Below are 22,500 nucleotides of genomic sequence, written 5' to 3'. Positions count from 1 at the left end.
GAATCCCTCTCTCTCTATCTCTCTCTCCATCTCTCTCTCGCTCTCCATCTCTCTTTCTCTCTCTCCATCTCTCTCTCTCTCCGTCTATGAATCTCTCCGTCTATGAATCTCTCTGTCTATGAATCTCTCTCTCTCTCTCTCTCTCTCTCTCTCTCTCTCTCTCTCTCTCTCTCTCTCTCTCTCTCTCTCTCTATGAATCTCTCTCTCCCTCTCTCTCTCTCACACACACATCTGCTAGACAGAGTCTTACGGTATAATAATTATATGTGAGCGTGTGTGGCTGTGTGTATGTGAGATGTTTCTCCTGGCTGTATTTCTCACACTCCGAGAGGCCCGGGTTCTCCTCCTCAGCCTCAGAAGTCTTGGGCAACAAGATGTTAGGCTGGATGCTCCACTCTCCATTGGGAGCCATAAAAGGGTGATGATAGCTTGTCAAGGTGATGATAGCTTATCATGAGCTCATATTTGCCGAGTCACGTCCGTGTGTGGTACTACAGCCTTTTATCACATTTGGAGACGGACATGTACTCTAACAGCATCCATATTTCATATTGTTGTGTGGTCTGAATGGACACATCACCATTCACCAGTCCTTTTCACTGTAATCGTTGGTTCGTAAAGTGACTCTGGGCGTATAAATAGGATGGTGCTGCTGAGAGCTAATACAGTAGAGGTATTTATGAGTGAACAATAGGAAACAGACACTTCCACCACCAGTCATTCACACCTCTGTTACTCTGGCACTGCATCTGTTGACTGGACTGGACAGGACAGGGTGGGAGAGAGAACATGGAAGGGATAGAGAGAGTGATCACAGTGGAAGAGAGTGAGAGACAGGGAGGGAGGGAGAGAGGGGGGGGGGGTGGATGGAGGGAGAAGGTGGGGACAGAGAGAGAGAGAGAGAGAAGGGGGGAAAGGGAGGGAGATCAGGGGGGAGGGAGAAGGGGGGACAGGGAGGGAGAGAGGAGATGAGGGCTGGAGGGAGGGAGGAGGGGGGACAGGGAGGGAGAGAGGAGATGAGGGCTGGAGGGAGGGAGGGAGAAGGGGGGACAGAGAGGAGATGAGGGCTGGAGGGAGGGAGAAGGGGGGACAGAGAGGGAGAAGGGGGGACAGGGAGGGAGAGAGAGAGGAGATGAGGGCTGGAGGGAGGGAGAAGGGGGACAGGGAGGGAGAGAGAGAGAGAGGAGATGAGGGCTGGAGGGAGAGAGAAGCGGGGACAGGGGGGGAGAGGTAAAGCAAACAGAGATGGCGTGTACCTTACTACTATAGTCCCTCATGACTAGGAAGTAACCTCTGCTCACTGGCGTACCACACACTCCTGCAACCCCCAAAAACCTCATAAGCCATGGCAAGAATGTTTACAAGTACTGGAAATGAGTTGAAAAACTGCAACATGTTCTGTCAGCCTCATGGCAAAATGTGTAGAATAGCATGAGATTAGCTTTAAAACTGCAGATTTTCCCTTTGTCCCATGGATAAATGTGTAGAATTGTAGTACGTTAGCTGTGTGTGTGTGTGTGTGTGTGTATAATAGCCCTGGTTTGTGGCTATCTGCTGGCATGTAAACATATGCACGCTGTTGAGCTCATGGCTTGTGTTCACATCGCGTCTCTGCACAACCCAAGGATACTGCTTTCTCTATTCTCTATTATGGCTCGTTGCCCTTGGTTCACGACACTGTTCCACCTCTGTTCTGGCATGCCATGTCCCCTGGTTCATGACACTGTTCCACCTCTGTTCTGGCGTGTTGTCCCCTGGTTCATGACCCTGTTCCACCTCTGTTCTGGCATGCCATGTCCCCTGGTTCATGACCCTGTTCCACCTCTGTTCTGGCATGCCATATCCCCTGGTTCATGACACTGTTCCACCTCTGTTCTGGCGTGTTGTCCCCTGGTTCATGACCCTGTTCCACCTCTGTTCTGGCATGCCATGTCCCCTAGTTCACGACACTGTTCCACCTCTTTTCTGGCATGCTATGTCCCCTGGTTCATGACCCTGTTCCACCTCTGTTCTGGCATGCCATGTCCCCTGGTTCATGACACTGTTCCACCTCTGTTCTGGCGTGTTGTCCCCTGTCTGCTTGTGTACCGGACACTCTACAATCCCTGACCCTTCTACAACAGGACAGCTAGTCTCACATACTGACCCTGACACCCGCCGTCTTCCCACGTCCAGATGTTTGACTAGAGGTCACTGGAGGACAGGCTGAATCCACCCACACGTAGGCATGCAGTAAGGCAGGAAGTGACATAGCCCTACACTCACGCACGCAGGCAGGCAGGCACACATACACACAGGAATGCACACACACACACACTGAGCTCACAGCGCCGCAGGTCAGGATTTTATTTAAGCAATAATGCCAGAGGAGGTGTGGTATATGGCCAATATACCATGGCTAAGGGCTGTTCTTATGCACAACGCAACTCGGTGTGCCTGGACACTGCCCTTAGTCGGGGTATATTGTCCATATACCACAAGCCCCAATGCCTTATTGCTATTATAAACTGGTTACCAGAGTAATTAGATCGTAAAAATAAATGTTTTGTCATACCCGTGGTATACGTTCTGATATACCACGGCTGTCAGCCAATCAGCATTCAGGGTTCGAATCAGCCGGTTGATGTTAGTCATGAGGGAATGAGTAAGAGGAGCTTTAGACAAGGACCCAACTGGTAATCCTCTCTGAACCTCTGAAGGACCATCACTACTGAGGCTGCACATTTCTCCTCTCTGTCGTCGGAGTGGGCGAGCGCCATTTTCACAATCTGCCAACCTACTTATGTTGTCAAACATGAATAAACTGATATCCAAAACCCAGATGGAAGTTGAAGATAAACTCATAGAAAATCTCATTCTAAGAAGACAGAGGTCCTCATTTTTTGGTCTTGTTCTTGCTAAATTAGACATTGTAAATTACTTTCTAAAATGAATTGCTTCTTCAACTTCAATGGTATAATCTTTTACAACTTTAAATTGTCTTCATTTGTCTTGAGGACATTGATATGAAAAAAGATGAAAAAACATTGTTCTTGGGTGGTCTGAAACCCAATCTGTTTCAGCTATTTCTGCTGAGGCTGAGGGGGGGGGGGGGGGGGGGGTTATATTTAGCACTTCCATAATCCAATATTATGTCTGTTCTAGATTTGCCATAAAAAAATTAATATATGACCCTTTATTTAACTAGGCAAGCCAGTTAAGAACAAATTCTTCTTTACAGTGACGTCCTACACCTGCCAAACCTGGACCAATTGTGTGCTGCCCCATGACACTCCCAATGACGGCCAGTTGTGGTGCGGCCTGGATTCGAACCAGGGTCTGTAGTGACACCTCTAGCACTGAGACGCAGTGCCTTTGAACCGCTGAACCAGGGTCTGTAGAGATGCCTCTAGCACTGAGACGCAGTGCCTTCGAACCGCTGAACCAGGGTCTGTAGTGATGCCTCTAGCACTGAGACGCAGTGCCTTCGAACCGCTGAACCAGGGTCTGTAGTGATGCCTCTAGCACTGAGATGCAGATCACCGCGCCACTCAGGAACCCATGTTATAACATCACTGGTAAGAGGTAGAGATATATTTGATAGAGACTGTCTTTGAAGTGGATAACTGAATTAGATGGTGCAAAGACTTCCCATTCACTGGTCGAAGCTTAACCACTTTTAACAAACTTTAAACTTCTGACAAAGTTTTGAAAGTGGAGCGAACTAGCCGTTTACCGTTTGGTTTGAAAGCCACTTTCTTTCTCTTCCTGAAGTCTTAGCCTATTACAACACAGATGAAAAGGAAACAATGCTGAATGGGTGTAGACAAGGAAGGGCTCTCCAACAGTAGTACCTAAACATTCAAAGGTTTTCTTAAAAGTGAGTTTACAAGTTTATCAACTTTAAAAAGCAGAATTACTTTCCCATTGTTTCCTCAAATGCAGTGTTGATGTACCATTTTGTAGCTCTGACTCTCTACTTTTATCCAATGTAAAAAAATAACACAATTTCAAATGTTGCCTCATAGGACTGATTGGAGCCGGTCGGTTCACATATGGCTTAATGCCTCTTCATACAAATTATTGCTGGTTTTCCAGGCAAGGAACCAGTGGCAATAAAGAGATTGCTGCTTGTGTTTTTGTGTGTGAGAAAACACGTCTGTAAACCTTCACAGGGATGTGTCTGTCATGCCACACATAGCATGGACCTCTGCTCTTATAGTGAACATGTTTGTTTTGACTGGTAGGTCTACAGGGACTAGTCATCCTTATCGAAGGTTTGGTGACTTTCTTTCTCTTTAGCAACAATGACAATGGCTTGTTTTGAAATGCTTGAGTTTACGGCAACTCTCTCCATGATTTGAATGAAGGGGACTTTCTACTAGGTTCCAGGTTTATGGAATAAGCAACGTGGCAAAGAAAATCTGAATGGAATAGTTACTGTATTCAACATATGATGGGGGCCATGATTGTTGTGGCTCTACTATAGAGGTAGATAGAGGACTGACAGCATGGGCAGTACCATTGAGGCTACAACCCATAGGAATCCCCACCCTGTTGACTACTTTGACTACTTTAAAATGGTGGCAGCATGGTGGAAGCCATTGATGGCGCTGCACATGCTAAAATGGCCTTTTGGCCACTAGAGCCTCTATGGCTCTACAGAAAACAGCCAGCCATTGACAGTGACAGCCATGATTGTTGTGGCTCTCCTGAACACAGACAGCCATTGGCTATGCAGACAGCCATGATTGTTATGGCTCTCCTGAACACAGACAGCCATTGATAGTGACAGCCATGATTGTTGTGGCTCTCCTGAACACAGACAGCCATTGACAGTGACAGCCATGATTGTTGTGGCTCTCCTGAACACAGCCAGCCATTGACAGTGACAGCCATGATTGTTGTGGCTCTCCTGAACACAGACAGCCATTGGCTATGCAGACAGCCATGATTGTTGTGGCTCTCCTGAACACAGACAGCCATTGATAGTGACAGCCATGATTGTTGTGGCTCTCCTGAACACAGACAGCCATTGACAGTGACAGCCATGATTGTTGTGGCTCTCCTGAACACAGACAGCCATTGACAGTGACAGCCACGATTGTTGTGGCTCTCCTGAACACAGACAGCCATTGGCTATGCAGACAGCCATGATTTTTGTGGCTCTCCTGAACACAGACAGCTATTGGCATTCCAGACAGCCATTGCTAAAGACATATGTTCTCAGCCAGGGGCTGTTCTGGCATCCTGTGAATGCAGAGCCACAGGCAGTCTGGGCTGTTGAGGTCAACCATCTGGCATGGGGCATTATTTCACAGTGCATACGCTGGGACAAGCTATATATATTGACCATATACCACAAACCCTGAGGTGCCTTATTGCTATTATAAATTGATTACCAATGTAATTAGAGGAGTAAAAATAAATGTTTTGTCATAGCCGTGGTATACGGTCTGATATACCACTGCAGTCAGCCAATCAGCATTCAGGACTCAAAACACTCAGTTTATAATGTGTAATAGTGCATATGCTGGGACAAGCTGGCCCCATGTTCTGTCATAGTTTCCGGTTCCCTCCACACACAGGTGTGTTGTACTCACTCACTGCATCCCTGTGTGCTGTGTTGTGGCCTGGAACCTATCAATGCATGATTCATACGAAAGTAAATGCACTGTTAATTCAAGGTTAGACCCAAGTGCAGACTGTGTGAAGTAACAATGTGTATTGTAACCACAGGGGCAGGAAAACGACAGGTTAAGGCCAAGGTACAAGACGGCAGGCAGGCTCATGGTCAGGTCAGGCAGAGGAACGGCAATCAAGAGGTGAAGCAAAGGTACAGGGTCAGGACAGGCAAAGGTTAAAAACCAGGAGGACGAGAAAAATAATCTAGTGAAAATCAGGAGCTGAGACAAAACGCTGGAAGGCTTGAACAAACGAGACGAACTGGCAACAGACAGACAGAAGACACAGGTATAAATACCCAGGGGATAAGTGGGGAAGATGGGCGACACCTGGAGGGGGTGGAGACCAGCACAAGGACAGGTGAAACAGATCAGGGCGTGACAGTAAAGATACAGATGGTACGGGGCAACAGAGGATGAACAGCAGAGGGGCTAATGATCTTGAAGCGGGGGGGAAAGGGTCTCAGCTTCTGGGGTAGTAGCCGCAGCACTATGGTGGCATGCCAGGGCCTCAGGCTTGACATTCTTGGATACCGGTCATTGCTGCGGAAGCAAAGTGAACCACTCCTGGAGGTCCTGGTACTCTGCAGAGCGATCCGGTGCAATTTCCAAGCCCCCAGGAAGATGTCCCGGGGCAGGCAGAGCTGACTTCAGGCAATGAGTGTAGCAGGACGGGTTCCAGCCGACGATGGAACCAGTAGCCTTGTCAATGGAGGGATTGTGTCGCTGGAGCCAAGAGAATCCCAATACCACGGAAACCTGCTGAGACTCAAACAGCAGGAATTGGATCATCTCGATGTGGATCCCTGACACTCATAGGTTGACTGGTGTGGTCTGGTGGGTGACCCGGCCTATAGAGCGCCCGTCCAACATTCTAACACCCATTGGAATGGAGAGGGGTCGAGTAGGGATGCCCAGCTCGGACGCCAGGGTAACATCCATGAGACTCACATCGGCCCCCGAGTCGATGAGTACCTGGAGAGACTTGGACTGGTCGCCCCACAGCAGGGTGGCATGGAGAGGGGGGGCGAGTAAGGGGAAAAGAACAATTATCTTTAAGACCCACCAGAGTACTCACTCCAACGAATGAACTGCATCTCTTGAAGGGACAGGTAGATACAAAATGACCGACAGTACTGCAATACAGACAACTCTGGGTGTTCAGTCTGCGTATGCGTTCGGCTGGAGGCAGCCTAGCCCCGCCGAGCTGCATCGGCTCGGGAAGAGGCAACTCGGCAGTCTTCGGAGGCTCTTGGAGGAACTCGGGTAAGCTTGGATCCTCTCTGGGACTTCCGGAGTTCATCAGATGCTAGGTGGGATCCTTGAGTGAGCGATTGGGACCGCAATCAGACCTCTTCTCCCTCCTACGCTCCCATAACCGTCCATCGATCCGGAAGGCGATGAGTGAGTTAAGATCCATCGGTAGTTCCCGGGCTGTAAGCTCATCCTTTACCCCCGCCAATAACCCGTGCAGGAACGTGTCGAACAGCGCTTCCGTGTTCCAGGTACCCTCCGCTGCCAGCGTGCGGAACTCCACCGCATAGTCTGCCACATTGAGGGAGCCCTGCTGAAGCTGGAGTAATAGTCTGCCACACTGAGGGAGCCCTGCTGAATCTGGAGTAATAGTCTGCCACACTGATGGAGCCCTGCTGAAGCTGGAGTAATAGTCTGCCACACTGAGGGAGCCCTGCTGAAGCTGGAGTAATAGTCTGCCACACTGAGGGAGCCCTGCTGAAGCTGGAGTAATAGCCTTCCACACTGATGGAGCCCTGCTGAAGCTGGAGTAATAGTCTGCCACACTGAGGGAGCCCTGCTGAATCTGGAGTAATAGTCTGCCACACTGATGGAGCCCTGCTGAAGCTGGAGTAATAGTCTGCCACACTGATGAAGCCCTGCTGAAGCTGGAGTAATAGTCTGCCCTGCTGAAGCTGGAGAAACTTCAGGGCAGTCTCTCTCCCGGACATCGGACACCAGAGCCTCAAAACCGCTCACCTCCACCACGAATACCTCCAGACTGAGGCAGACGGCATATTGTTGCTCCCACACCTCTGTGGCCCAGACGAGTGCCCTCCCAGACATCAGCGTAAATGTACGCTATCTTCGAGCAGTCTAAGGGGAATGAAGAAGGCTGCAGCTCGAAAACGACAGAGCACTGGGAGAGAAAGGCCCGGCAGTTTCTGGAATCTCCGTTGTAGCCATCTTGGGGAGGTAAGCGTGGTTCCCGTGAAACCGGTGTGACAGCCTTGCTACCAGCTGGGTTACTGAGGGGCTGGGAGGTTACAGTCATGGTAGGCTGCCTCGTAGGCAACCCACAGAATTGCTCTCACAAAGCGTCCAATGCTTTAGGTTGTGACGTTCGGCCATGTCCTGGAACCCTTCCATCAGACCGCAAAGCTTCTCCTCGTATCTACCAATGGTGGCTCCTTGGGAGGAGATGGCGTTGCGGAGCTGGTCCAAGTCTGCTACGTCAGTCATGGCCAGTTCAGGAATCAAGGTAAGACCCAAGTGCAGACTGGGTGAAGTAATAATATTTATTGTAACCACAGGGGCAGGTAAATGACAGGTCAAGGCAGGCAGGGGTCGATAATCCAGAGTAGGAGCAAAGGTACAGGACGGCAGGCAGGCTCAGAGGCAGGCAGTGGTCAGGCTTTCTGGTACAGGGTCAGGACAGTCAAAGGTCAAAAACCAGGAGGAGAAGAAAAAGAGAGACTAGGGAAAAACACGAGCTGAGACGAACCGCTGGTAGGCTTGAACAAACAAGACAAACTGGCAACAGACAGACAGAAAACACAGGTATAAATACACAGGAAATAATGGGGAAGATGGAGGACACCTGGAGAGGGGTGGAGACAAGCACAAGGACAGGTGAAACAGATCAGGGCGTGACGAGGGTAGAAATTCTTCTATGTTGTATGGCCTCGTTGGATATTTCACATTGAAATAGCTCAGACCTAATTGGTCCAACACATACGTCATTATTAAATGGTTGAGCTCGGGTCACAGAGCCCTCACCCTCATTGAACATTGATTTACTGACAGGTGTAGTTCAATGACAAATTCACTCAGTGATAGGGTGAACCAACGAATCAGCGTCCTGACTGAGTACAGCCCACTGCCATCTGGCTTCCTCTGTGTTAAAGCGTCTGGTATCACCTTACAGAGAAGACCAAGACGTGACTTTGGAAATCAAAGAAGGGACAATATCCTCTTTAATGATGTAATGCTGACTACTACCCCCCCCCCCCCCCTCAGAAAGCTCACTTACAGCCCATTTCGTCTTCTTTCTGTTGTGAAACATTAACACCACAATTGCTTTAGTATTTTTTCTTTTTTAATTCTCCCCAATTGTGTCATATCCAATTACGATCTTGTCTCATCGCTGAAACTAACCAAAGGGCTTGGGAGAGGTGGAGGTTGAGTCTTGCGTCCTTGACACATGACCTGTCCAAACCGCGATCCTTAACACCCGCCCTCTTAACCCGGAAGCCAGCTGTACCGATGTGTCGGAGGAAACACCGTTCAACTGACGACCGAGATTGGCCTGCAGGCGCCCGTCCCGCCACAAGGAGTCGCTGGAGCGAGATGAGCCAAGTAAAAAATAAAACAGCCAAATCCTTCCCCAACCTGGACGACGCTGGGCCAATTGTGCGCTGCCCTATGGGACGCCCTATGGGACACCCTATGGGACACCCTATGGGACACCCTATGGGACGCCCTATGGGACACCCTATGGGACACCCTATGGGACACCCTATGGGACACCCTATGGGACACCCTATGGGACGCCCTATGGGACACCCTATGGGACGCCCTATGGGACACCCTATGGGACGCCCTATGGGAGCCCTATGGGACGCCCTATGGGACACCCTATGGGACACCCTATGGGACACCCTATGGGACGCCCTATGGGACGCCCTATGGGACGCCCTATGGGACACCCGATGGGACGCCCTATGGGACACCCTATGGGACACCCTATGGGACGCCCTATGGGACACCCTATGGGACGCCCTATGGGACACCCTATGGGACGCCCTATGGGACGCCCTATGGGACACCCTATAGGACACCCTATGGGACACCCAGTCATGACCAGTTGTGACACAGCCTGGGTGAGTGCCTACAGGGAGAGTAACGAACACACACTTGGGTGACAAAGCTACAAAGGAGTATAATGAAATCATCTGAAAATAACTAGGTAAGATATACTAAAGTGAGAGAGTGATGACTTACTGTCATTCTTTCCTTGAATAACCCGTCAGGAACTACTCGGCAGAACCGTCTTTGTTTTGGTGGCAACACCGCCAATTGACAAGGCCGCCGCTTACAGCTGTCGCTGAGAAAACGTAGGGAGACTGAAGTAGTAACACTAATAGCACTAGGTAGAGGGACAATACGTAACTGTCCAGAACTGTCGATGAGACTGGGGGCCTAGGGGGTCTCTGTAAATACTCAGAGAGGACAGGTAAGTACACGTACCCCTCCAACAGACACACCCACCAATTATCAGGTGGCTGCTACACAAATTTACCTACTGACACCAGTCCAAGTCAATGATTCAACACTTCACAGCCACAAGTACTGAGCATTCAGCAGTTTAAACAGCATTGATTAAGTAGGCCACTAGGTAAAGGGACAGCGCTTAACTAGAGTTGCTCTAGACAGACTATATGAACAACAACAACTTATCGAAACACAAAATATACTTAGGCTACTCAGAAATTAGTTGTCTTCCCAGAACTATAGATGAACCCTCTCCTCTCCTCTCTTTTGCAGGAAAGCATTGATTGGAATGAGTTAATTCTGAGAGGGACAGAAGAAAAAAAAATCTCTCTTGAGCGACAGTTTCTGTCTTCAATGATAGAAGTTAATCCTGCACATTGTTGATGTTATCGTTAATGACTGAGTAGCACTAGTAGCAGTAGTGAGGGAATGTGGTGATGTGTCTTTGTTGATGTTAGATTTTTCTCTGAGGGACATTTTCTGTGATTCATTCATATTAGACTCTGTTCCTCCCAACTCATTTTAACATTCAAGAATGCTGACTCATCCCTTTCATAAGTGAAAAATGAAGAGCAAGCAAGCTGTCTATTAAATCAGAAACAATAGGCTGCGTTAGCTTCTGCATAACGGTGGTGATGATGTATGCTAGAGCTGGTAGCATGTCTCATAACACATTTCTAGCACTCCGACTTGATGGAATTATGACCGGTCAAATATTTACGACTCAAGTTGCATGCATTGCCTGTTACCTGTCTCATTCAGTGGTCATCAGCCTTGAACCTGGAGGGTGGGAGGGGTGTGCAGGCTTTTACTTCAGCCAACCAACCAACCATCACCAACCGTCACCAACCAACCATCACCAACCAACTAACCATCACCAACCAACCAACATACCATCACCAATCAACCATCACCAACCAACTAACCATCACCAACCAACTAACCATCACCAACCAACCAACATAGCATCACCAATCAACCATCACCAACCAACTAACCATCACCAACCAACTAACCATCACCAACCAACATACCATCACCAATCAACCATCACCAACTAACATACCATCACCAACCAACTAACATACCATCACCAACCAACACACCTTTATTTAACCAGGTAGGCCAGTTGAGAACAAGTTCTCATTTACAGCTGCGACCTGGCCAAGATAAAGCAAAGCAGTTCGACAAATACAACAACACAGAGTTACACATGGGATAAGCAAACGTACAGTCAATAACACAATAGAACAATCTGTATACAGTGTGTGCAAATGGCAATAAATAGGCAATAAATAGGCCAAAAGTGGCAATGTAATTACAATTTAGCAATTTACACTGGAGTGATAGATGTGCAAGTAGAGATACTGGTGTGCAAAGAGCAGAAAATAAATATGGGGATGAGGTAGGTAGTTGGTTGGATGGGCTATTTACAGATGGGCTGTGTACAGCTGCAGCGATCGGTAAGCTGCTCTGACAGCTGACGCTTAAAGTTAGAGAGGGAGACATAAGTCTCCAACATCAGGTATTTTTGCAATTCGTTCCAGTCATTGGCAGCAGAGAACTGGAAGGAAAGGCGGCCAAAGGAGGTGTTGGCTTTGGGGATGATTACATAGATGTATGTAAAGGTGAAGAATTACAATAGTAGGTCTGTGAATGAGCATTACCTCACCTGGACCTCATCCAGGGTCCCCATGAACTAATAAGATGTCTCAAGCCTCCCTTTGTCCCTCTGTAGACATGCAGTGACGTAAAGACCGTAACGTAGAACTCTCCTGAATCACCCCGGTGTCTGGATAAGTTTCCCACTAAAACGTATCTCTTAAAGTTGCTTGAGCAACTTGGCAACCACTCCAATAAACAGAGAGAGTAATCGTTAAGGAATTTCAGGCAGTTTTCCTAAGCACAATAACATGTTACAATAGTTTTGACCTTATGCTGAGCCATGGTGTTTTAATCAGTAGCATCTGGCCAGAGTTGGCTATACAGTGACTTTTGTTAGTTTGTGTGTGTGTGTGTGTGTGTACGTGTGTGTGTGTGTGTGCGTGTGACCCATTTTGTATTCTACATGAGTCAAATGTAATCCATTGCCGCTGTTTTAAATGGTGTCTGTTCATACAAGGATTTGTACAGTGCTAGACGTGACCTCCTTGTAGACCTAATAGTCAGCAAGGTGAGGCAAGTAGTCTCACCAACAACACACATGCATAAACATTCTTGTGTGAAGGGGAAGCTGGTTTGATGTTGATAGTGATGTGTTTTCCTGTGTGCCAAATACTCCAGATATTGTTGTTGTGGGGGGGGGGGGTGCTAATTTTTGGAAGTGGGCTGCTCATTGGACGGCTACATGTAGAAGACCTTTGCAGAGAAGCTGCTTAAATACCAGCCCCTGTGGCACGCTTGGACAGCCTCGGGTGGAGGTGCAAGCTGGTGGCTCTGATATTTGGCAGTCTCAGCCATGTACACAGGCTTCCAGTGTGTGGCCTCCAGATTGCGGGCCTGACAAAAACTAGGGCAAAGCAATTGGCTAGGTACTGCTCTGTTTCAGCTGTCGTTGGCAGCCTAGCTGTTTGGAGAAGGAGCTGCTTTCTGTACCCTGGACTGACATACAGGGACCTTTGAAATGTTTGGATCTTTTTTCTGTAAATTTGATTGGAGGATTCAAATAAATGATTTAAAATGTAGGCGGACATATGTGTGTGCATGCACCTCCAATCAGTTCTATCATGCCTGGCCAATAGCAGACTGGCTGTAGTTGTTTGTCGTTCTTAGTATTGCATTATAAACTTGGTGGTTTGAGCCCTGAATGCCGATTGGCTGACAGCCGTGGTATATCAGACCGTATACCACAGGTATGACAAAACATTTATTTTTACTGCTCTAATTACACCAGTTTATAATAGCAATAAGGTACCACGGGGTTTGTGGTATATGGCCAAAATACCACGGCTAAAGGCTGTTATTACGCATGACGCAACGTGGAGATCCTGGACACATCCCTTAGCCGTGGTATATTGGCCATATACCACAACTCCTCGGGCCTTATTGCTTAAATAAACCACAGTATTTCCGCCAATGATGTCATTGTGAAATGAGCTAGAAAAGAAAAACTGAAAGTCCTTTATGTCCATTTTATTCATATTTTTTACGTCTTTATCTGTTTTGACAGAAAACTGCGTCTATGACCTCACTGCCGGTTGAGGACGTAGGAGAGCCTCTCCCTCAACACTGGAAGTGCTACATGTCACCACAGGGGCGGCGCTACTATGTCAACACCTCCAGCAACGGTAAGGAGACTGATATACAGTCAGAAAGGATTCACACCTCTTGACTTTTTACACATTTTGTTGTGTTACAGCCTGAATTTAAAATGGGTTCAATTGAGATTGTTTGTAATTTGAATAATTTGAATAGTTAAGGACTGGGGAGTTTTTCAGGATACAAAAGGAACGGAATGGAACTAAGCACAGGCAAAATCGTAGAGGAAAACCTGGTTCAGTCTGCTTTCCACCAGACGCTGGGAGATTAATTCACCTTTCAGCAGGACAATAACCTAAAACACAAGGCTAAATCTATACTGCAGTTGCTTACCAATAATTCAGTGAATGTTCTTGAGTGACCGAGTTACAGTTTTGACTAAAATCCACTTAACAATATATGCCATGATCTGAAAATGGTTGTCTAGCAACGATTAACAATCAATTTGACAGAGCTTGAAATTTTTTTTACAAAAGAATAATGGGTAAATGTTGCGCAATCCAGGTGTGAAAAGCTCTTAGGGACTCACTCAGACTTACCCAGCTGTAATCGCCGCCAAAGGGGCTTCTACAAAGTATTGACTCACTCAGACTTACCCAGCTGTAATCGCCGCCAAAGGGGCTTCTACAAAGTATTGACTCACTCAGACTTACCCAGCTGTAAGGGAAGTCCCCCCTGAAATGGACAAAAATGAATGGCAAATCATTGGCATCGGACAAACCATATACACATTGGTCAATACCACCCAATTCGGCGTTGATTCATGCAAAGTTGATGGCAAATGTCATATGGCTATTGCCAGTTGTAACACTTCAAAAATCCAACAGGGGGCGAGTGCGCTCCACCGTGGTTTTTCATATTGGAAATGGACCTCAAGTCAACATCCAAAAGCTAAATTTTGAAAAAATGATTTTTTTGTCAAAAATTATCACCCCTTAAAAAAGTGCTTTCTGGACCGTTTTTCAAAATTCTTTCAATTTTTGTGTCAATTACACGTGTATAAGAACTGTATGAATATACTTTTGTCCAATTCTATTAGCATTATTTTTATTTATTTTTACATGCGCATAAGAAATATGTTTTGTCCATTTGCAATATGATTTCATAGGAAGTCAAAAGTTGAAAATGTGAACTTTTTTAAAGACTTATCACCCTCGTAAAAAAGTGCTTTCTGGACCGTTTTTCGAAATTGTTTCGATTTTATGTCAATTCATCATGTGTAAGAACTATATAAATATACATTTGTAAAATTGTATTATCATATATTTTTTTTTACTTGTGCATAAGGAATATGATTTGTCCATTTGCAATATGATTTCATAGGAAGTCTAAAGTCAAAGTCAAAAGTCACTTTTTTGGGGCCAAATACCATAAGAAATTTGACATGCTCAAAAATCCTGCAGAAATGCAAAATTGACTGGCCTGAAGTACTCGGGATGGCCGGACAGTGATAGTTGTTCCTTTCCATCACTCGTTGTGTTGATTTCATCATGTCCATTTGGTGATGTTTTTTCACTATAGAATCATATTGCAAGTGCATGTACATTTGCAATATGGTTCAATGGGCATTTACCATTAGAAATTTGACATGCTCAAAAATGCTAAATTGACTGGCCTGATGAACTCGGGATGGCCGGGCAGTGATAGTTGTTCCTTTCCATCACTCGTTGTGTTGATTTCATCATGTCCATTTGGTGATGTTTTTTCACTATAGTATCATATTGCAAGTGCATGTACATTTGCAATATGGTTCAATGGGCATTTACCATAAGAAATTTGACATGCTCAAAAATCCTGCAGAAATGCAAAATTGACTGGCCTGATGAACTCGGGATGGCCTGGCAGTGATAGTTGCTCCTTTCCATCGCTCATTGTGTTGACTTCATCATGTCCATTTTGTGATGTTTTTTCACTGTTGAATCATATTGCAAGTGTACGGGCATTTGCAATATGGTTCAATGGGCATTTACCATAAGAAATTTGACATGCTCAAAAATCCTGCAGAAATGCAAAATTGACTGGCCAGATGAACTCGGGATGGCCTGGCAGTGATAGTTGCTCCTTTCCATCGCTCGTTGTGTTGACTTCATCATGTCCATTTTGTGATATTTTTTCACTGTTGAATCATATTGCAAATGCACGTGCATTGTTGTGCAACTGGTAACCCAAAAATAAAAATATGGTGATTTCATTATGTCCATTTGTTTATGTTTTCTTACTTTTGCAAAGTCACTGTGCATTTGCAATATGGTACCATCACGAATTTGTCATGCTATAAAAATCCTGCAGGAATGTGAAATTGACTGGCCCGATGAACTCGGGATGGCTGGGCAGTGATTCTGGTTAATCTCAGTCGCTCGTTAGGGTTGATTTCAGAATGTCACTTTGGTGATGGTACCTCACTGTTTAAACATATTGCAAATGGACAAGAGTCACCAGCAAGTCACTGTCCGTCAGTCAATTAGATATCATTCTGACACCAAACTGATACAAACTGACACCAAACCCACTTTTTCCAACTCGTTTAGTAGCCAACTATCACATACTTCAGAGCTGGCCCAAAATTCACAACGCCTTCGGTTCAAACCATAAAAAAAACATAAAACACGTAGTTACGTTCTAGCTGCGGGTCCATTTCTTATGTTATGTGTAGGCCTAGCTGGGGCGACCCCGAATCCCAAGTTTCGGCTCGATCGGTCATTTGGTGTCCGAGCAAAACCCTAATTGGTGCTGAAAATCCACTTTTTTCCATGACTTGCTACGGGGTCCTTGAATGAGCTATCGGACAGAAACGTTGGGGTCCGTCTCTATGGAACGAGACGGTCGCAATGCACCTAGTCTTGCGTTTCTGAGACTTTTCTAAATGTCGTCATTTTCGTAATGGTCAAAATGAATTGAAGTCATTGCAAATGTACGAGGCTGTTTCTCGGTCCGAGAACCTTCTAGAGCCACGTAACTCACCACGCACTATTGACCGGAGGTCTAGAACAGGATTCTAAAGTTTCGGAACTCTAGGTCTGACGGTTCTTTTTTAGCTCGAACAAAGCTAACTATTGCAGTCACTGTCTGTCTCTACGCACCCCAATACGTCCCTCCATCCAAGTTGTGTTTTAGTGTGATTTATTTTTCCTTTGAAATTTTATGGGAAAAATGACTGATTTACAGTTCATGGGGGTTGCCTAATCACATATGAAGTTTTGGAAAGATCTGACTTTTTTAACCCCTCGAAACAGCCCAAGAGACACCAATTATGGCACTTCCGGTTGGCACAAGAAGCTATAAGTCAACACATATCCTCACTGGGGTATGCTTTTACAGAATCCTGAGTTTTAACTCCTTACGTTAAGAATTGACTGATTTGCACAGGGTTGAATGCACTATGTCTATCAAACTGCAGGCAGGGTATGGATAAACACTTTTAGGGTGATTTTAACCACTTCCGGTTGGTCCAGGAAGCTTAGAATCAACACAGGTAGACCTCGTAGTGGCCTGATGGACTGTCATCGAAGACAGGTTCATACGACATTCATAACCCACATAGGCTTCAGGTTGAATTTAGGGGTGCAGGCAATGTATTCCTATGGGGAGAGAAGTCAATGCAAACCCTTTGAAGTAAACACCTTCTTTTAACTATTAAGGGTTAATGCCACACGGTCAACGTTAGGCTTGCACGGATCGGGAGGACCTTAGGAACGTACCTGAGGTCGAATTGTGCTTCTCACCCTAACGGTTCTCTCACTGTCACCCAAAAGCAAATGACGTTGTGGGGCAGGCTTCATTTTGGGCCTACTTTTCTAATGGTCACTGCGCTTAGACCGAGCGAGCTACGGTCAAGCGGGATATCTCGTTGAACTCGGCACGGCCTAGAGATTATGTTTATGCCATTGCCTGCTCTCTGTGTCTTTGAGCACCGCACTTTATCACTCCATCCTTGCTGTGTGTGTGTGTGAGAGCTTTTCTTTGACATCTGCTGGGAGAAATGACTGATTTACAGTTTAGGAGGGTTACCTAGTCACACATATGACGTTTTGGAGAGATGTGACTTTTCTAACCCTTCAAAACAGACAGTGTGACTCAATTAAAGGCACTTCCGGTTGGCACAGGAAGCTATAAGTAAACACATGTCTTGATTGACATAGAAACTTACAGAATCCTGAGTTTTAAGTCTTTAAGTTAAGAATTGACTGATCTACGATCTACACAGTGTTGAATGTAGTCATTTTCACCTTTGAAGGTTATGTACATCAAAACACCTTTTGGGTTAATTTAACCACTTCCGTTTGCTTCAGGAAGCTTAGAATTGGCACAGGTAGACCTCATAGTGGTCTGATGGACTGTCATAGAAGACAGGTTCATAAGGCATTCATAACCCACATAGGCTTCAGGTTGAATTTAGGGGTGCAGGCAATGTATTCCTATGGGGAGAGAAGTCAATGCAAACTCTTTGAAGTAAACACCTTCTTTTAACTATTAAGGGTTAATGCCACACGGTCAACGTTAGGCTTGCACGGATCGGGAGGACCTCATGTACGTTCCTGAGGTCGAATTGTGCTTCTCACCTTAACGGTTCTCTCACTGTCACCCAAAAGCAAATGACATTGAGGGCCAGCCTTCATTTTGGGCCTACTTTTCTAATGGTCGCTGTGCTTAGACCGAGCGAGCTACGGTCAAGCGGGGCATCTTGTTGAACTCGGCACGGCCTAGAGAATATGGAAATGCCATTGTAGTCTTTGTGTGTCTTTAAGCACCGCACTTTGTCACTCCATCCTTGCTGTGTGTGTGTGTTTCTGTGTGTGTGTGTGTGTGAGAGAGAGCTTTTCTTTGACATCTGTTGGGAGAAATGACTGACTTACATTTTATGGGGGTTGCCTAATCACACATATGAAGTTTTGAAAAGATCTGACCTTTTTAACCCTTGGAAACTGCCACTGTGACAACATTTAAGGCACTTCCGGTTGGCACAGGAAGCTATAAATAAACTCATATCCTGATTGGGGTATGCCTTTACATAATCCTGAGTTTTAAGTCTTTACGTTAAGAACTGAGTTATTTACGGAGGGTTTAGTGAGTGTGTGTTATTTCAGAAAATCATAGAAAATCACAAAAATCTCGCAGAGCTCCGCAGCACACTTTAAAAAGATTCGTAAGAACACCCTGCAACTGGATCTGTAACCGTTGAAAAAAAAAAAACACCTATCCGTGAACATCACCAATCTGTCGTTGTACGATTTCTCTTAAATGACGATAGATAAATGGCTGTTTTTTTTTTATTGACACCGGAGGCTCCTTGACTTTGACGTGAAGTGGAAAAATAATTTCTCTATTTTCATTTTGGACCTTTAATCCCAGCTAAATGGCCATAACTCAAAAACCGTTGAGGCCTAGACGCCATCTTGTTCGGGGCCAACTGCCCATTATGCCAAACCTACGCTCACCGAGTTTCGGCTTCGAAATATTTTCCGTTTTCGAGATAAGGCCCCGTCGTGAATCGTGATGTTTTGTCCAATAGCAATATGATTGCTTATGCTCTCTTGTGGGAATTTCCGGGACAGCGGCAAAATGACCAAAATCTTATTATTTTTGTAAAACGTAAACCGAATGTCCGACAAAGTTCATTTGATGACTTCCCGGTAGGTCCGGCCCTGCCGCTCGGCCCAAACGATTTCGGACGTCTAGTAAGGGACCGTACATTTCCAATATGGACTTTCTCACTAACCATACGGCACCTGCCGAAATCTTCCCTTAAGGTATGTAATCGCTGCCAAAGGGGCTTCTACAAAGTATTGACTCACTCAGACTTACCCAGCTGTAATCGCCGCCAAAGGGGCTTCTACAAAGTATTGACTCACTCAGACTTACCCAGCTGTAATCGCTGCCAAAGGGGCTTCTACAAAGTATTGACTCAGTGGTGTGAATACTTATTGAAATTAGATATGTCTGTATTTAATTGTCGATACATTTGTAAAAATGTCTAAAAACATGTTTCACTTTGTCATTATGGGTTATTGTATGTAGATGAGTGATATTTTTTATATTTTGTATCCGTTTTGATTTCAGGCTATAAGGCAACAACATGTGTAATAAGTTAAAGGGTAGGAATGATTGATTTATAGTGTTATACACCTACCGGTGCCCAGCCCACATGTGCATACAAGAATACTTTCTGAAGGAAATGTACATGTATTGCCTAAGGTAGGTTGGTTCATATTAATACAGAGATGTTGACAGTTGGTATGAGTGAAACTCAATGACAATGGAATGTTCAATGTCCTACTATTACATAACAATGTCAATGGAATGTTCAATGTCCTACTGTTACATAACAATGTCAATGGAATGTTCAATGTCCTACTGTTACATAACAATGTCAATGGAATGTTCAATGTCCTACTGTTACATAACAATGTCAATGGAATGTTCAATGTCCTACTGTTACATAACAATGTCAATGGAATGTTCAATGTCCTACTGTTACATAACAATGTCAATGAGACGCAATGTTGGTTAAGGGGAACACAGAGACAGAGAAACACAGAGACAGAGAAACACAGAGACAGAGGAACACAGAGACAGAGGAACACAGAGACAGAGGAACACAGAGACAGAGGAACACAGAGACAGAGGAACACAGAGACAGAGGAACACAGACAGAGAAACACAGAGACAGAGAAACACAGAGACAGAGAAACACAGAGACAGAGGAACACAGAGACAGAGGAACACAGAGACAGAGGAACACAGAGACAGAGAAACACAGAGACAGAGAAACACAGCGACAGAGAAACACAGAGACGGAGAAACACAGAGGAACACAGAGACAGAGGAACACAGAGACAGAGGAACACGGAGACAGAGAAACACAGAGACCGAGGAACACAGAGACCGAGGAACACAGAGACCGAGGAACACAGAGACAGAGGAACACAGAGACAGAGGAACACGGAAACAGAGAAACACAGAGACAGAGAAACACAGAGACAGAGGAACACAGAGACAGAGGAACACAGAGACAGAGGAACACAGAGACAGAGGAACACAGAGACAGAGGAACACAGAGACAGAGAAACACAGAGACAGAGAAACACAGAGACAGAGAAACACAGAGACAGAGGAACACAGAGACAGAGGAACACGGAAACAGAGAAACACAGAGACCGAGGAACACAGAGGCCGAGGAACACAGAGACAGAGGAACACAGAGACAGAGGAACACAGAGACCGAGGAACACAGAGACCGAGGAACACAGAGACCGAGGAACACAGAGACCGAGGAACACAGAGACCGAGGAACACAGAGACCGAGGAACACAGAGACAGAGGAACACAGAGACAGAGGAACACAGAGACAGAGGAACACAGAGACAGAGGAACACAGAGACAGAGGAACACAGAGACAGAGGAACACAGAGACAGAGGAACACAGAGACAGAGGAACACAGAGACAGAGGAACACAGAGACAGAGAAAACACTGCAGTACTTTCCTCTGTTAAGAACAGGACAGGGAAAGTATTGATTTACTGACCTTAAATGAACTCAGGGGGAAACGTGAAGTAATTATATGATGGTGTGAAAAGAAATGGGAGACCTCCTGGGGGAGGTTATTTTCCTGCTCTGCTGGCAGCTCTCAGAGAGGGAGAGAGAATACATTAATGAAGTTCAGGTTCTGAGTTTACAGATGCTGTTTATAATTTGAGGAGAAGTAAAATAGGCATCATGGGAGAATGTAGACTATTTAGAATGGGAGGATGTCGACTATTTAGAATGGGAGGATGTGGACTATTTAGAATGGGAGGTTGTGGACTATTTAGAATGGGAGGTTGTGGACTATTTAGAATGGGAGGATGTGGACTATTTAGAATGGGAGGATGTGGACTATTTAGAATGGGAGGTTGTGGACTATTTAGAATGGGAGGATGTCGACTATTTAGAATGGGAGGTTGTGGACTATTTAGAATGGGAGGTTGTGGACTATTTAGAATGGGAGGTTGTGGACTATTTAGAATGGGAGGATGTGGACTATTTAGAATGGGAGGTTGTGGACTATATAGAATGGGAGGTTGTGGACTATTTAGAATGGTAGGCTGTGGACTATTTAGAATGGGAGGATGTGGACTATTTAGAATGGGAGGATGAAGACTATTTAGAATGGGAGGATGTGGACTATTTAGAATGGGGGGTTGTGGACTATTTAGAATGGGAGGATGTGGACTATTTAGAATGGGAGGTTGTGGACTATTTAGAATGGGAGGATGTGGACTATTTAGAATGGGAGGATGTGGACTATTTAGAATGGGGGGTTGTGGACTATTTAGAATGGGAGGTTGTGGACTATTTAGAATGGGAGGATGAAGACTATTTAGAATGGGAGGATGTGGACTATTTAGAATGGGAGGTTGTGGACTATTTAGAATGGGAGGATGAAGACTATTTAGAATGGGAGGTTGTGGACTATTTAGAATGGGAGGTTGTGGACTATTTAGAATGGGAGGATGAAGACTATTTAGAATGGGAGGTTGTGGACTATTTAGAATGGGAGGATGAAGACTATTTAGAATGGGAGGTTGTGGACTATTTAGAATGGGAGGCTGTGGACTATTTAGAATGGGAGGTTGTGGACTATTTAGAATGGGAGGTTGTGGACTATTTAGAATGGGAGGATGAAGACTATTTAGAATGGGAGGTTGTGGACTATTTAGAATGGGGGGTTGTGGACTATTTAGAATGGGAGGATGTGGACTATTTAGAATGGGAGGTTGTGGACTATTTAGAATGGGAGGATGTGGACTATTTAGAATGGGAGGTTGTGGACTATTTAGAATGGGAGGTTGTGGACTATTTAGAATGGGAGGATGAAGACTATTTAGAATGGGAGGATGTGGACTATTTAGAATGGGAGGATGTGGACTATTTAGAATGGGAGGATGTGGACTATTTAGAATGGGGGGATGTGGACTATTTAGAATGGGAGGATGTGGACTATTTAGAATGGGAGGATGTGGACTATTTAGAATGGGGGGTTGTGGACTATTTAGAATGGGAGGTTGTGGACTATTTAGAATGGGAGGATGTAGA

At 45.5% G+C, this 22,500-nt stretch overlaps 1 protein-coding gene across 1 annotated transcript in view; it reads left to right on the top strand.

Moving 5' to 3' along the window:
* LOC109866068 (growth arrest-specific protein 7-like) overlaps positions 1–22,500 on the top strand; it is a 101,911-nt gene that overhangs the window by 10,067 nt on the left and 69,344 nt on the right. Inside the window, exon 2 of the mRNA XM_031799759.1 lies at positions 13,339–13,456. Within this exon, the coding sequence (XP_031655619.1) occupies positions 13,339–13,456 (118 nt within the window). The remainder of the gene's footprint in view (positions 1–13,338; positions 13,457–22,500) is intronic.

This window comes from Oncorhynchus kisutch, linkage group LG20 (assembly GCF_002021735.2).
Source record: "Oncorhynchus kisutch isolate 150728-3 linkage group LG20, Okis_V2, whole genome shotgun sequence".
NCBI lineage: Eukaryota > Metazoa > Chordata > Actinopteri > Salmoniformes > Salmonidae > Oncorhynchus > Oncorhynchus kisutch.
Note: the sequence above shows the minus strand (reverse complement) of the source record. Positions and strands in the feature narration are given on the sequence as shown.